General features: G+C 46.3%; 1 protein-coding gene across 2 annotated transcripts in view; it reads left to right on the top strand.

The window, feature by feature from the left end:
* THRAP3 (thyroid hormone receptor associated protein 3) overlaps positions 1-15,684 on the top strand; it is a 73,942-nt gene extending 58,258 nt beyond the window's left edge. Inside the window, exons 4-12 of one of the 2 annotated variants that reach the window (XM_080801208.1) lie at positions 1,627-2,532; positions 4,081-4,794; positions 5,728-5,900; positions 6,661-6,772; positions 7,855-7,939; positions 9,889-10,076; positions 12,391-12,586; positions 13,034-13,174; positions 14,892-15,684. In XM_080801208.1, the coding sequence (XP_080657334.1) occupies positions 1,627-2,532; positions 4,081-4,794; positions 5,728-5,900; positions 6,661-6,772; positions 7,855-7,939; positions 9,889-10,076; positions 12,391-12,586; positions 13,034-13,174; positions 14,892-15,113 (2,737 nt within the window). In that variant the 3' untranslated portion in view covers positions 15,114-15,684. Of the gene's footprint in view, positions 1-1,626; positions 2,533-4,080; positions 4,795-5,727; positions 5,901-6,660; positions 6,773-7,854; positions 7,940-9,888; positions 10,077-12,390; positions 12,587-13,030; positions 13,175-14,891 lie in introns of both variants that reach the window. The other variant, XM_080801207.1, reaches the window with a different exon arrangement.
* Positions 15,685-16,511: the final 827 nt, after the last annotated feature.

Raw genomic sequence — 16,511 nt, 5'->3', positions numbered from 1 at the left:
ACTTTATCTTCTTTAGATTAAATTAAATGTAAGTTTCTTTTTAAAAACACCATTGTTTAGTTAAGACCTGTCACATTTGCTAAATGGAGTTATTTGTAAAACAGGCAAACAGAATGTATCTGTTCCTAGCTAGGTCTAATATGGAAAGTTCTGTTGATTAACCAAAGGGTTTTTATCCTACTATATATGAAGAAAATATTTTTTGGAAAGACTTCTCTAATAATTTTACATATTTTTATGTAACTGCTCAGGAGTAGTGGTTAGTGTGAATGATCGGTGTCTCAGTTGACAAGGCACATCGGGTATACAAAGACCCCAGTGGATTTTTACACCCAACAGATAACAGTTTTTGGCTTTTTGGTGGAAACGAAGTTCCCTAGCATTCGAAGCTCCCTAACATGCTCCCTAGCATTGACAAGCCTAGCATTCATAAGCATGAAATTTTTACAGAGTTAGGTCACTGTTGAATCCCCATGGTTCTGGAAATGTGCCTTTGCTCTATTAGGGTTCCATACTGTTGAATGAAGAAGAACACAACCAGTAGGCTTTAGGTTGGCTCGAATGAAATGTGGGTGGTGATGATGCGGGAAGAGGGCTGATTTTATAGTTTTCTTAGGTTAACCTGTGTGCTTGGGTGTCTTGTGATCAGATGGTGCCCTCTTGTGGCACCCAGGTAGGATCTTATATTCAGCAACAGAAACTCAGACCTGAGTTAGTGAGACCATATCCAGGTTCTCAGTAAAAAAAAAACACCATCATTTATTTATTTTTTTTGCTGATCTGATTTCAGTGAATTCTTTTTTTTTTTTTTAAAGATTTAATTTATTTATTTGACACAGAGAGAGAGAGATCACAAGTAGGCGGAGAGGCAGGCAGAGAGAGGAGGAAGCAGGCTCCCCGCTGAGCAGAGCGCCCGATGCGGGGCTCGATCCCAGGACCTTGAGATCATGACCTGAGCTGAAGGCAGAGGCTTTAACCCACTGAGCCACCCAGGCACCCCCTGATTTCAGTGAATTCTTTTAAGCTTTGGAAGTTGCATTCTTCAAGTTCCTATTTATGTGTTCTTTGGGACTACGTATTTACAATCCCAGGTCCTAGTGGACTCTAAGAAAGTAACCCTGCACAGACAGAGAGGGCTGAATGGGATGAGGAGTAGAAGGTTATACCAGTGGAGGGGCTGAAGGACCTGCACAGCCTGCCCCCAAGTCTGCAGACCCGAGCTTGTGTTCTTCCTGACTTCCGGTGATGTAGGGGACCTGTTAGAGCCACTGTGAAACTCAAAGCAACTTGTATACTTTAATTAAAATGGCTTTGTTTAGGTTACTACATTAAGAACATTTGATATCTGTTTAAAATGTGCTACAGTAAAAAATAAAAAAAAACATGCTGCGGTAGTAATGAAGTGGTCTCAGTGGATCGTTGGTGAAAATGATTTTTATCTATATGTTTGCACTTAATGTGGGTCAGCAGTGGAATTAAATATTTAAGTTTGTTTCTTTAAGAACAAAACTGAAAATAAAATACCTAAGAACAAGGTTTGAAACTGTACCTCTTTGTTGGCAGGTATTTCTTAAATAAAAGAGCTTGTGTCAAAAATTCAAATATTTCCCCCATCCCCCTTTTCAGTTCTAGGTCTCGTTCCAGATCATATTCTCCAGCTCATAACAGAGAGAGAAATCACCCAAGAGTGTATCAGAATCGGGATTTCCGAGGTCACAACAGAGGCTATAGAAGGCCCTATTATTTCCGTGGGCGCAACAGAGGCTTTTATCCGTGGGGCCAGTATAACCGAGGTGGCTATGGAAACTACCGCTCCAATTGGCAGAATTACCGGCAAGCATATAGTCCTCGTCGGGGCCGTTCCCGATCCCGGTCCCCAAAGAGAAGGTCCCCTTCACCAAGATCCAGGAGCCATTCTAGAAACTCCGATAAGTCTTCCTCTGACAGGTCAAGGCGCTCCTCATCCTCTCGTTCTTCCTCCAACCACAGCCGAGTGGAATCTTCCAAGCGCAAGTCAGCAAAGGAGAAAAAGTCCTCTTCCAAGGATAGCCGGCCATCTCAGGCTGCCGGGGATAACCAAGGAGACGAGGCCAAGGAACAGACGTTCTCTGGAGGCACCTCTCAAGATACAAAAGCATCTGACAGTTCGAAATCATGGCCAGATGCCACCACATACAGTGCTGGTTCTGCATCACGGGCTTCTGCTGTTTCTGAGTTGAGCCCCCGGGAGCGAAGCCCTGCTCTTAAAAGCCCACTCCAGTCGGTGGTGGTGAGGCGGCGCTCACCCCGTCCAAGCCCTGTGCCAAAACCCAGCCCTCCGCTTTCCAACACGTCCCAGATGGGCTCAACTCTGCAGAGTGGTGCTGGGTACCAGGCTGGGACACACCAAGGTCCATTCGATCATGGCTCTGGGTCCTTGAGTCCATCCAAAAAAAGCCCTGTGGGTAAGAGTCCACCGGCCACTGGCTCCACGTATGGTTCGTCTCAGAAGGAGGAGGCAGCTGCTCCAGGAGGAGCAGCCTACACAAAGAGGCAAGTGTCTTGTTTCCCCTCCCTGGTGGTGTTCCTGCCTCACCAGCTGGCAGCTTAATTGTAATGTGATCTCAGTTAGAGCTCTGATGAATGGTAATAAGGTAATCCCTATTTCCTAAACTTCGCATTAGCAAACTTGAAAACACCACCCTAGGAAACCTGTAGCTTAACTCTAGTTTTCCTACCTTCCTGAATTTGTATTGCAGCATAAAGTTGTTTTAGACTGCTCAGCAGTGATGTTTTCACATATAAAATTTGTCTTGGATTCTACCATTGTAAGCCAGAGAACAGTAGAGATTTGTGGGTCAGCTATCAAAAAAAAAACATGGTCTTTGCCAAAATGATTGCCCATTGGAGCTGTTAGACTCTGTAGGACCCACCATCTACTGTGATCGATCTGCATCAGCCCATCATGGTGAAGAGCTACACCTCGTACCCTCACACTCTCCAGTTGAGGAGACTGGGCAGAATGGGAAAGCCCAAGGCTTAGTCCAGGAAGCCCTTGTTTAAAAATCACAAGGTGGGTGTGTGTCCCAGTAGAAGCCGACCAGGCTGCGTGTTAGGAGAGGACGTGACCGTGCTTCTGTCTTTCTGCTCTGGGGGACATGGTGAGTTGGAACCTGAATCTTTGTTTGTGTGGTTGGATGGATTGGGATGGCAGAGACGAAACAGGGAAGTTGTATGGGGACTGGGTTGTCAAGAGGGACTTACTGGGCAGGTGGTTCCACCCCCTCCCCATTTCCTTTTTATTAGCATATTCTTTGATGTCCTGCTGTCCTTCAATTCTTCTTTGCCGTAGTAGTGCCGCTATAACTTGATTAGACTTTCATCATTAATGGTACAGATGAGATGTTCAGCCTGTGTACTTTTCCAACCTTCAGTGACTCTGCTTTAAAGTGTAGGTGTGGTTCCCTGCCAGGACTGGGAGTCTCATTAGGAGACTCGGGCATGAGCTCTGCTTTTCCATAAGAACGAGTAGGATGGTTTCTGCCCCCTTCCCCCAATTAACTTGTATTTTGTTTTTATTTGTGTTCACAGTATATTTCATATTTAGATCTTCTAGGTGACTTGAAGCAAACATGAAGTCTCTTTTTGAGACTTGTATTTCCAAATGTGAGTTGTATAAAAGCAAAAACAGTCCAAGGTTGAACATTCTATGTTAACTTTGCTGAAAGCAGATTTTAAGTGACTGAGTGAAGGTTGGATAAGACCTTAATTTTTTTTTTCCTAGACCACTTACAGGTAAGTAGGTTTTTGTTTTTTAGTATCCTAAAAATTACCTTTGCTGTTTTCTTTTGGGTTGCTCTTGTAATACAGCTTTATGGACCGTGTATTTTTCTCTTAAATGGCATCCAAGTTCATAGATCTGTGAAAGGCTACTTTTCAGAAATTACTAGAAAGTAATCAAGTAGAAAGTCCTTTGGTAACACTGGAATCCACAAGATATGTTTGTTCAAAGAATCAAAAACACAAGACCAGATGGTGCTGTTTTAGATCAGGTTGCTTAAAGGGCCTCTTTTGTGTCTCTCCTTGTGTTTTTATAACTAGGTACCTAGATGAGCAGAAGACAGAGAATGGAAAAGATAAGGAACAGAAACAAACAAATACCGATAAAGAGAAAATGAAAGAGAAAGGGAGCTTCTCTGACACGGGCTTGGGTGATGCAAAAATGAAATCTGATCCATTTGCTCCCAAAACTGATACCGACAAGTCGTTTCGGGGTAGCCAGTCTCCCAAAAGGTATAAGCTTCGAGATGACTTTGAGAAGAAGATGGCTGACTTCCATAAGGAAGACATGGATGATCAAGATAAGGACAAAGCTAAGGGAAGGAAGGAATCGGAGTTTGATGATGAACCCAAATTTATGTCGAAAGCCCTAGCAGGGGCAAACAAAAACCAGGAGGAGGAGAAGTCAGGCAAATGGGAGGGCCTGGTATATGCACCTCCAGGGAAGGAAAAGCAGAGGAAAACAGAGGAGCTGGAGGAGGAATCTTTCTCAGAGAGATCCAAGAAGGAGGATCGGGGAGGGCCCAAGAGAACCGAAAGTGGGCACAGGGGGTTTGTGCCTGAAAAGAATTTCCGAGTGACTGCTTACAAAGCAGTCCAGGAGAAAAGCTCATCACCTCCCCCGAGAAAGACCTCTGAGAGCCGAGAGAAGCTAGGAGCCAAAGGAGACTTTTCCACAGGGAAGTCTTCCTTTTCCATTACTCGAGAGGCCCAGGTCAATGTCCGGATGGACTCTTTTGATGAGGACCTTGCAAGGTGAGATGTAGTCCTTGAACCTCAGGGCTTTAGTGGTCTAAGGGGCATCTCCTAACCCCTCTTCCTGAGGATGTTCTGGAACCAGGACACGCCCCTCCTGTATTTCTCCTGCTGTCCAAGTTTCAGTGCTGATAACGTCCACCTGTTTTTGGAATTACGTGTCACTGAGCAGTTGTGTGTTAGGGACCGTATCACAGGGGTGGTAAAGCATCTTTTAGTCTTCATTGACTGGCTTTCTGGGTGTTGGGTTCCCCCTCCTCTTGACCTCTATCCATTACCCTACTTGCCATCATCCTATTTTTTTCCCTTAAATGTGCTTAAGATGATTTTGCCTTGTGGAGCTGTCCAGAATCCATTTTTCCATTCCTAGCTAGGTTACTGAAGTCCGTTATTACACACCTCCATCACATAATGTAGCAGTTTTAAAGTTGGGGCAGGGGCGGGGGAGGGTTGCCTGGTCGAGCTTGAGCAGAGTGAGGAGGCCCAGGCTGACTGTGTTTTGTACCTGGGGCAAAAACTGTACCGCCAGTGGGAAGTACAACTGAGCAGCATTCTGGCCGCGTCCCACTTCACTGAGTGGTCCTGGCTGGCCAAGCTAGTTGATCTTTTAAAATACTCTTCCGTTTGTTGTGTGTGTTAAAAGCTCAGTGACTCCGAATCGAGACTCACTGAGGTTCAGTACTTCGCCCTGCCCATTTGTTCCTGTTAAGGACTCCCACTGAGAAAAGGGGAGAGAGATTTTGGATGCCCTTAACCTTCCTTTCCCATTGTTATGGTCCCCTGAGGTTACTTTGAACTTGGGTGGGAAGCAAACAGCAACTTTGTGGGTAAATTTAAAACTCACGGGGAGAAAAGCATTGCTTTTCTAGGGTTTAAATGTTTGGACTTTCTGTATATCTTGTTACACTGGGTTTCCCTGTGTTTCTTTTCCAGACCCAGTGGCTTATTGGCTCAGGAACGCAAGCTTTGTCGGGATCTAGTCCATAGCAACAAAAAGGAACAGGAATTTCGTTCCATTTTCCAGCACATACAGTCAGCTCAGTCTCAGCGGAGCCCCTCTGAACTGTTTGCCCAGCACATAGTGACCATCGTTCACCATGTGAAAGGTGAGTGCACACCCCCCGCCTGCTACGAGCGCCCTTTCTGTGGGCTTCATTTCCTCTGCTACAAGCAGAATGATGACCAGGTGCATAAGGGAGCCTTTTGGGCCTCTTTATCTCATCAAAAGCGTCTTTGAAGCTAGGGACTGGCTGGAAGGAAATTCCTTCCAAGGAGGAGTTTCCATTTTTTAATTACAGTGTTGAAGATTACGAAATGCTAGTAACCTGTGATCGTGAGAATAGGTAAAATCCTTCACATAAGGTTTAAAAGGCTTGAAGAAGGAAGTATTAAGTGTGGCTTTTCCAGCACCTCTCTTTTTTCCTGTCTATCAGATGGAAGCCTCTGGAGGTCTCTCAGAGACCTTGTGGTGTGAATTTCTTCTCTGCGTTATTCAGCCATGTCCTGGGCAAACTGAGGTGGGCAGGTTGGGGAGTGGTAAAGAGAAGTGATACAGCAGCTGGGTTGGGCCAGTTACAGGTTCTACCTGAAACTTTAACTCCAGGGGGAGTTGGTGCCATGATTCACAGAGAAGTGAGCTCTGGGTTTCCTCATATCCACATCCTAAGACAGGGAGCGACAGTGGACATTTGGTTGCCAACACTGTATGGTGTGTGACCTGGGCATCTTTCCTTCCCCTTTTCAGTGTGTCTGTTACATGGATTTGACTACTTGAGTCACATCTCTGTGGCTTCGGGTTCATGCAGAAGAGTTGAATATTTGGTCCGCCTTTGAGAGCGTAATGTGTTTTTCTTTGAATTCCCACAGAACATCACTTTGGGTCCTCAGGAATGACATTGCATGAGCGCTTTACTAAATACCTAAAGAGGGGAACTGAGCAGGAGGCAGCTAAAAACAAGAAAAGCCCAGAGATACACAGGTGAGGACTTAGGCCTTAACACTGGAGGTGGCCATAAAAGCTTGCTCATCGAATGATAAACTCATCTTGTTCTTGTCAATGTTAGGTGGGTGCCTTAGCAGCAGAGTTTAGTGTGAACATTCTCCAGATGCTAGGATAGCAGTGGGTGTTTGTAGTTTGAGTGGAAAGGGGATGCCTTGATGACTGCAGTTTCTCACTGTGGGCCTGAGGAAGGACTGGCCTTTTGATATAGATGAATCCTTGTATTCTTGGGAGCTGGCAGATGATAACCTGAGACCACGCTGAACTTCCTGCAGGTGGAGTAAATGCTAAGCTTTTTTTCCAGGACTGATATATGGAACACATTATATGGAACACAGGTGTTCCATGTAGCAGTTCTTCTTTTAGAAGAATTTCCAGTGCATGGGAGAACTTGGAGGATTATGTCAAAGGGTTCAAAAGCCCAGCAGGTTTAAAGACTGTCACATTCGGTTGTGGGAGCATATTCAGCACATAGGGGCTTTGTCTAGAAACAAACTTGGCTGTAGCTTTAATTTCTTACTAATCATCTCGGTTGTAGTAGGGAGGAGAACCATGTTTCTACAACAGTCCGGGGTCTTTGGGATGTGTGTATGTGCCAGGTAGTTTTCTCACCTAGACCTTATCTCATAGGTAAATAATGGTCCATTATATTCTTATTCCCAAGACGAAAACTGCTCTTTGTGGTTAGCAGGGCATGGATAGTCTTGATGTGAACTTGAGATTATAGGCGTGGGTGTAGGTGAGTCTTTCTTCCTGGCTGTAACAGTACTAGGAAGGAATAAGAAGTTTCTTCAGTTTGAGTTTGACTGAGAAGTTGGTCTGTGTGTGTGTGTGTGTGCACGCGCGTGCGTGCGCACGCCCATGTGCCTGTGCACGGACACACCTATGGGACAGGATAAATATATAAGCAAAGAATATTAGTAATACAAATTTGTAAGTTACGAGACATAATTAAAAGGAATGCCTAGGATTCTCTTACCCAACTGAGGAACTAAAATACTACCAATAATATATTCACATTATGGGGATTATTAAACAATTTTCCTATTTTCAATTTTTAGGAGGATAGACATTTCTCCCAGTACATTCAGAAAACATGGTTTGGCTCATGATGAAATGAAAAGTCCACGGGAACCTGGCTATAAGGTGAACTGTTGCTTTGATCGTAATTCCAACAAAATGAGTGCGTTGGGCATGAACTTGACAGAAATGTGTTTGTTTAAATTACTCTCTACTTAAGTTTGTGTTTTTCTTTTAAGGATGGGCATAATTCTAAAAATGAACTACAAAGGGTTAATTTTTATTAAATGTATCAACAACCTTTGTGAAGTGGTTAGAATATGGTAAATGACCCCAAAGTCTATTGAGGTGAGCTTGAGAAAAAAAAGAGAGGAGTTTTGGAACAAGTGCCCATGATGAGAGAAGAAACTTTTTGTGATATTTTTCTGCTTGTAAGTATTATCAAATCAACTATATTACATGCACTATTTCCAACCATGATTTCAAAAAGACATGCATGTCAGAGGAGAGTGAAATATTCATATCTTAACATGGTAGACTGTTTTAAACAGCTAGTCCAGTTTTTTTTTTCCTAACATTGTACCATATTTATCATCTGTCGGTTACTATTACTTTAAAGTTAAACATTATTTTGATAGCCCAGCTACATTTGCAATGATGTGCACGCAGAGTTAATGAAGAGGTTAAGGCTTGTATGCGATCTTTTACTATGAAATAATAGATTTGGGTTTTTTTAAAGTCTCTTAGTATTTATTGACCTTCATTCACATATACAGTTGAAATTTAAAATTAAAGATGGCTCTTCCAGTGCTGCTGAAACCTTTTCCTAAAGATGCTCATCTTCCGGTTTTCCAAATGAACTTGTCTCGGTAGTCAAATGTGACGAGAGGCCCTCTGCACAGTCTCTCTTCTCTCCCCGCTCCCCTCCTTTCTTTTTCTTCATGTTCTCACCAGCTTAGCACTGACCCTGTGAAATGCAAGGCTTTGAGGCAGCAGAAGAGTGCTTGCCCTCTGGGCGTCTTGGGCCCCTGCTCCATAGAGGTGCTGTGGGTGTACAGCCTCAGGGAGCAGCATCTGCCCTTTTTTGGGTCTTTGGAGGGCACAGAGGCCCCATTCCCTCTAAAAAACGAACAGGATAAAAATAAACCTTCTTGAACTTCATTTCAACAAAAAGCTTAGTACTTTGTATGAGATACTAATATGGAGTGAACCGCCCATTCCTTCCTCTTTTAGAGAGGTTTTACTTCCCATGAGCCAAGTCCTAGTGCTTAATGTCCCGGAGTCTGCCTGGCCCTCTGTGCTCTGAGTGTCCCAAGCTGTCGAAAGCCCTTGCCCTGGTTTGAGGCATGCAGCACTGCCGCCACTGCTGAATCCACAGCACACATGCCCTGGGGAATTCGACTTAATAAAAGGAAGTCAGCAAAAAAAAAAAAAAAAAAAAAAAGTACCTTCTTTTTTTGCTGCTGCCTTTTCCCTTTTTAAAATAAAATTTGACCTGGTATTGCCACTTTGTGGATTTTCCATTGTGGTTTTGCTGTTCCCTCTCTAAAGCAGTTTCTCACTGTAACTGGGCATTTTGGAAGGCTGCCAAAGTGTCCCACAGTCTCTTGTTGGGCTCTGCACTGAGAGCTAATTGCAAGGAGAGGGTAAACCCATGGTGGCTGCCACAGTGTAGGTAGGGAAGGATGACACGACACCAACATTTACACTCTTGGTGGTGACTAGGCTGAGCCAGCCTAACCGGCCACCTTGTGAAGCTGATTTTGGCCTACTCAGCGTGTAGGCTAGCCAGAGTCATTCCTGGGCCACAGAGAAAACAAACAAGGCAAGATCAATGTCTGGCATTTTCAGAAGGCAGTCGTCATCATTTTAGAGAACGGTTTGGGTTCTGTGAGGGACCCTCAGGAAGGGACTTCTGTGGGACATCCTATATGCCTCCAAGCTTGGGTGAGGAGCCTCACACTCCCAGTGCTTCCTCTGTACCACTCCATTGGAGTAGAAACCACAGTTTGTGGGGTGGTTGAGTTGTCAGCCCTGAATCCCAAAAACCTTAATTTTGATTTCTCTTATGGCAGGCTGAGGGAAAATACAAAGATGATCCTGTTGATCTCCGCCTTGATATTGAACGTCGTAAAAAACATAAGGAGAGAGATCTTAAACGAGGTAAATCAAGAGAATCAGTAGATTCCAGAGACTCAAGCCACTCGAGGGAAAGATCAGCTGAGAAAACAGAGAAAACTCATAAAGGATCAAAGAAGCAGAAGTACGTAAGCCCCTGTTCCTTCCTTCAGACTCTTGAGTGTGGGGTCTCTTGTCTGCTCCTTTTGGGCTGTATGCCAGACCTTCTAGGCCAGAGAAGTTCACGGTTAGGAATGATAGCAGTTCTTGTATACCATGGAACTGTCAAGTAAGGTCCCTGGCTGAAAACAGAATTTCTGCATTAAAGTAGGTGTGATCCTTGTCCAAAGAAGTCCTTCTGGGAGATGGGCATTTAATTTGGCTATATGGACAGAGTAGAAAACGACTTGGGAATTCCTTCTGGGTTGTGTTAGGCATTTTCTTTGATACGTTCCTTTTCATCACAAATCTTCATGGAGACGTTATGTTTTCGGAACAGCTCAAAGTTGGCTGGTTAATAACGTTGTTTTGTCAAAGAAATAGAGTGAAACTAGATAGGACAAGATTGTTGATCTTAAATGCCTTCTCAGAGCTAGTTTCGCAGACACCTCCAAGTGAGGTGTTCCAAATACTCTTTAAACAAAGGTAGCATTGTCGAACGTCATAGGGCAGCATCCATGCCAAGGTCCTGTCGTTTCTGTTTACATCTGTGAAAGTTCCATGCCTTTTCAATCATGTCTCATTAAACATGGAGGAGTTGAAGCCCTGCACTTTCCCATATGAACCAACACCACTTTTGCTGTCTGTGAACTTTGGCCAGCAAGCATTTTCATATCCACTTGCTGATAACAATCCTTTGAAATAAGTTGGACACTTGGTGTGGTACCCGTTTTGCCCATTTTGAAAGATAAGCCAGGCTCATAATGATTGGTCTAAGAGGACAGATGATTTGTTTAAGATGGTCAGCTGGCATCAAAACCAGGTGTTCTGTTCCACTTTGTCTCCCTTTCCGCTGTGTTACTTCTGCCTGGGGAGCCCTGGCAGCCTTCGGGGCTGCCTGTTGATGAGGGACTCGATCATCCTCGCAGAGAGTGGAGGTGGCTGTATAGCAGTCCTCAGCGCTGCTGCAGGTGGAGAAGCAGCAGGACCCCTCCAGCATTTCAGAGTTGGGTTTGGATTATTGATCCTGATTGCTTTCCCTGGAACACGTGTCTCTTCCTCTGACTTGCCTTGCAGCCTTTGAAACCCTAGTATTCTGTGAATGGGGCAAGAAGAAAGACGCTTACTCTCATTCTAAGTCATGCCTTAGTTGACAAAACTGTTTCTCATAGGAGTGAAGGACAGCTCACCCAAGGTCACACAAGTTATGAAAGGCGGTGCTGGGACTCAAATCTGGGGCCTTTTGGAGTCTTATTTTTTAAAACCTCTTAAAATAGCCCTGACTTATAGGAGTCAAGACTTACACATCTTAGTTATAAAAATCCTATGACAGTAACTTGGGATTCTTATGAGTAAATGCTAGAAAGAGCCACTAGGGTTTAAATATTTAAGTTCTTGAGCTTCTTAAATGTCAGGGAGTGTGGTGGGAGAGGCAGAAGGATATTTGCATAATGGAGGACAACGAGAGGTTCCTGGCATTTGGCCGGCTTCTCCCCTAAGTCGTCCTGTAGTCCTGGGTGGCTGGCCTTTTTGCTACCTTATAGGCAGCCAGTGGGCTCCATCAGCACATGGCAGGGCTGGCACCAACCTCTGGTACATAGACAGTGACTCATTGTAGTAAGCTCATTTGCCCTAGTCTGTAATTGCTCTCAGATGAAGGGAAGGGCGGGAAGTCACTCTGGGAAGAGTTTTGCCAGATCCTGTGCTTACTAACTCACCCTGTTTGAGCTCAGTGAGAGGTGGCATGTGGAGTCGTCGTATAATTAGAGCTAGCTTTGAGCCCAGCTTCTGCTCAGCTTGGTGACCCTGAATCTCCACTGTCTATAAAATGGGGAAATGCTCCTGAAGGGTCACGGTTGCCGTTGGCGGCCTGCCTGCTCTGTCCCTGTAGAGTGTTGAAGCATGTGGTTTGTTCAGTCTTAAGAACAGGCCCGTGAGGCAGCTCATGTTCTTCCTGTGAGAAATGAAGGTAATGTAAGGTGCGCAGTACATCAGGGCTCCCAGTGCAGTGTTGGCTTCCTCCTGCCTTCCTTATTCATGCGTATATATCACAGCGGGCCCTGTTCTCCTCCTCTTGCTGTGCATGTCCCATGCTCTTCACTGGCTAAGACACAGATACGTGACTCAGAATTGAGAGGAAACTCTAGGTGCCCTGGGTGGGTAGCTGGGGGTGAGTCTTGAGGTTATGTGTCTTCGGTGTCTTCATCACAGACATGCTCGTGATTGTCCGGTGAGGCCCCAGCTGAGGGCTGTCCCCCAGCGCCAACCGATTTAAATCCCCAGCTCTTCTGTTCTCATAGGAAGCACCGGAGAGCACGAGACCGGTCCAGGTCCTCCTCCTCTTCGTCCCAGTCGTCCCATTCCTACAAAGCAGAAGAGTACACTGAAGAGACGGAGGAGAGGGAAGAGAGCACCACAGGCTTTGACAAGTCAAGACTAGGGACCAAAGACTTCGTGGGTCCAAGTGAAAGAGGCGGCAGAGCTCGAGGGACCTTCGTAAGATCCTTCCCCCTCTCCCTGCTCCCGCAGGTTCTGGTTATGTGATTATCAGGTTACTAGTTTTGTTACCCTTGCTACAGAAGTCCAAGCTCTGCGTCCCAGAATCTGTGGTGCCCCCTTCCCCAGGCTTTTTGCTTCTAGTTATTTTTCTGTTCATAATCGTGCTTACCTAGAAAGCCTCTCAGGGCTTCTGCCTCCAGATTTCCGCATTTACCTTGACTGCTGCAGCATCTGTAGGGAGGAGGGCCCTGTGCCATCCAGTTCTCTGCCTGGACTACAGACCTGAGCAGAAAGGGAGTGGCTAGAAGCCAGTTGATTGGCTGATTGACTAGAGGACCCCTGTCTGTCCTATGCCAGAGAGGTATTTGAGCAGAAGGCAGAGAATGGTTTTTCTCCACTCCTGACGCAGTCCTTTGTTCCTTTTCCCCGTTTATGCCACAGCAGTTTCGAGCCAGAGGGAGAGGCTGGGGGAGAGGCACCTACTCCGGTAGCAACAACAGCAGCAGCAGCAACGATTTTCAGAAGAGAAACCGGGAGGAGGAGTGGGACCCTGAGTACACGCCCAAAAGCAAGAAGTATTACCTGGTATGTGTCTGGGATGACCAGAAAGGGCCGGGGGCCTCTGGCGCACAGCGTGGCTGACCCCGAGGCTTCATCGGTCTGTCCAGAGCCGTGATGAAAGGCATGTGCAGGAGTTCTGTGTACTTGGGGGATAGTGCACTGCTGGCCAGAGGTGTGTTCTCCCGCGAGGCGGGATCCTGGCCTCATCTGGGAGGCATGTGGATTTCAGGATAAGCAAGAAGGGTGGCTCTGGGCGTTTGAGTTGTGAGCTGGTCTGATTGCTAGTCCACCCTCAGCCGCCCTCCAGCCTTTATCCAGGGACAGAGTCCGCACTCTTCCCCCAAGTCCGCAGTTCATGCTGTCCTTCCTGAGTGCAAGATAGAAAAGACAGCTCAGGATCTCTTCGAGGAGAGGATCTGTCTCCAGAATGAGATGTCACTGGGGCGTCTCTCGTCTGAGCTCTTGGTCATTCCTAGGCAGCAGGCACTTTGTGGGTCTCCCCCCATCCCTCCCTCACGTTGGGGCTCGTCTAGGCTGGATTACCTGGTCAGGGAGTAAGTTCTGTCAGCCCTGCTATATGAACAGCAGGCTCAGGTCCAAGCAGATGGGACTCGGAGTGTTGTAACCAAGGTAAGCCTGCAGCCGAAGCTGCCTCGCCACAAGCAGGACCGGTGCAGGGCTGTACCGGCAGTGGCACGGGTTTACAGCCGCCTTCTCTGTTCTGGGGAGGCCGGGAGCTGCCTAGAGACTCCTCAGGGACCCTTGGGCCTGCATCTAGGGGAAAGGTGACTGGGCCACCTCCACAGGTGCTGGAGTGGCTCTGCTCCAGGGGGAAGGTGAAAGCCATCCGAGTCCTTCTCCCTGTCCCCATTTGCTGCCTGAAGGAGCATTGTTGGCCTCCTGTGTTTAGGCTGTTGAACCAGCAGCCCTGGCAGGAAGCAGCTGGCCCTCTCGCTGAGTTGATCCCTGGAGCCTAAGGGATGGTTTAGAGGTTTTGAAGCCATGGGGCTGATGAAACGAACAACTTGTAGTTTTCAGAGTGTTTTTTCCCTCATTCTGTCATTGGAGCTCTTCTCTCTCGGGTGATTATCAGGGGAGGATCCAGATGCAGGTTGGGATTTTCCTGCTCTGCCACACTGCCTCTCTGCGTGAAATTACAGAGGCGAGAGAGAAGATGGGAGGCTGGGTTCTGGGTCCTACCTTTGCCACTCACAGGTCTGAGACCATGACCGGGTAATTTTGCCCTTGGTCTCCCTGCCTGTTCTTGGTTGGGGTGGGCAAGAGCTTGTGTGCCAGCGAGCTCCCTGACATCCCAGACCAGACAGTTTCATGTTTTTGTGTTTGCTTGGCTTTCTCAGACCTGTCCTTTGAGACCTGGAATATTAAATAACATAAAGTCACCTTAAGTTCCTGGCACAGTGGAGGGTGATGGTGATGGTAGGGTAGATGTGAGGGTTAAAGGAGATAATGCAGGTGAAGGTCTGTTGGGGCTCAGTGAAGATTTTATCATCATCATTGTAATGCCCAGTTACTGCCTCAGAATGCCTCAGGCCCCAGTGGAATATTCTCTTGGATCTGAATCAGTAGCATTTTTGGAGTAGGGGAAGGGGAGGAGGACAGAAAAGCAACAAAAGGTGGGGTGAGGTAAAAGATGGGTATGAGAAAGTCACATTTGGGGGAGAAGAGGGTTCTGGCTAGTCTTGTTCGCTCCGGGATTGATGGCAGTTTTCTTTTCTCTCAGCATGATGACCGTGAAGGTGAAGGCAGTGAGAAGTGGGTGAGCCGGGGCCGGGGCCGAGGAGCCTTCCCTCGGGGTCGAGGCCGGTTCATGTTCCGGAAGTCCAGCACCAGCCCCAAGTGGGCCCACGACAAGTTTAGTGGGGAGGAAGGGGAGATTGAAGACGACGAGAGTGGGACAGAGAACCGAGAAGAGAAGGACAATTTGCAGCCCACAACTGAGTAGGGGCCACTCTGATGGGAGCCCCTGCCCAGGGGAGAGAGGGCGCTGGGAAGATGGCTGGTGAGGAGCAAAACAGAGGAGCCTGAAGATTGCAAAAATCCCACCCCTACCCCCACCAGCCAGCCGCGCAGAATCCTACTACAGCCGAAAGCATCCCTGGCGCTGCGTCCCACTGGACAGAGGCGGCCGGCCGAGGAGCCTGGGGTCAGGCCCGGCTCTTGAGCAGAGCAGAACACAACACGTTGGGCTTTAGCTGTGTTTCTCATTTGTTGTTGGTGTGCGGGGTGGGGGCTGGGGTAGGGAGGGGAGAGCGATACTTGGATTTTGGTTTGTTCCCTATTAGAAACCGACAGTTTTGTTCTTACTTTCATTTGGAGCTAAGAGGACTAATTTGATGATTTTCAATCTCTTCTTTCTTATCCTGATTTTAAAAGCCCTTCTTCATCTCTTTTTTCTTTTTCTTTCCTTTTTTAGGCATATGTAGTAATTAATAGCAGAAAGATTTAATTTGGGCAACTTTGATTCTTCAAAGAGAAAACAAAGCATGTGAATAAACATTGAAGTGTTCACCTCAGTTTGGGACCAAACTGCTTGGATCTTTGTAAAAATCGGTTTTGTATGTCGAGGAGGAGTTCAAGGCCTTTCTGACCACCTTGTGTTCCCCTTTTCTGCACAGCCATGTATTCCATGGCTGTTAACCACACCCCATGTGTCCCCCCACCCCAATATTTTCTGATTTTTTCTGGGCTGGGCATCCCATTCTCCACCAGCAGCTCCAGTATCCCAAACTTTGTAGTCCTACTGATCCTCTCAGCAACAGGGGTGGAAACTGGTCGGCAGTTTCTGGTCTGTTTTCTAAGAAACTTCTGAATTCTATTATCTTTACAAATATAAGATGAGAAAATAATTTTTTCAATATTTTTTATTAATCTTTTTATAAAATGAAAAGAAACTCCTATGGTCGATTAAGGAAGGTGGTTATGGCTGGGTGGTTTGTGGGGGTTTGTTTTTTTCTTTTCCTTTTTTTTTTTTTAACCTTAAGCTTTAAGTTGAAACATTCTTGGATGTTTGGGGGGAAAAACATCCTCTTTAAATGGGTCCTTGTGCTTGCCTTCTGGGGAGGCGGTCCTGAGCAGGTGAATCATACGGCATTTATGCATATGTTATATGCGGACTGCACCCACCTCTTCTCCCCCCCGCCCCCAACCTTTGCCTCTTGGGTTGTTGTGCTTCTTTCCCCTTACTTTGCTACATTTCTATAGTTAAGTTGGTTTTACTTGAATGATTCATGTTTAGGGGAAAAAAAATGAAAACACCCTTAAAATTTGTTTCAACTCCTCCTGCAAATAAAAAAATAAATGAAGAAGGCAGATGTAAATGGACTCTGGTCATTGTCACCCT

This window comes from Martes martes (genome assembly GCF_963455335.1).
Source record: "Martes martes genome assembly, chromosome: 4".
In the NCBI taxonomy this organism is placed as follows: domain Eukaryota; kingdom Metazoa; phylum Chordata; class Mammalia; order Carnivora; family Mustelidae; genus Martes; species Martes martes.
Note: the sequence above shows the minus strand (reverse complement) of the source record. Positions and strands in the feature narration are given on the sequence as shown.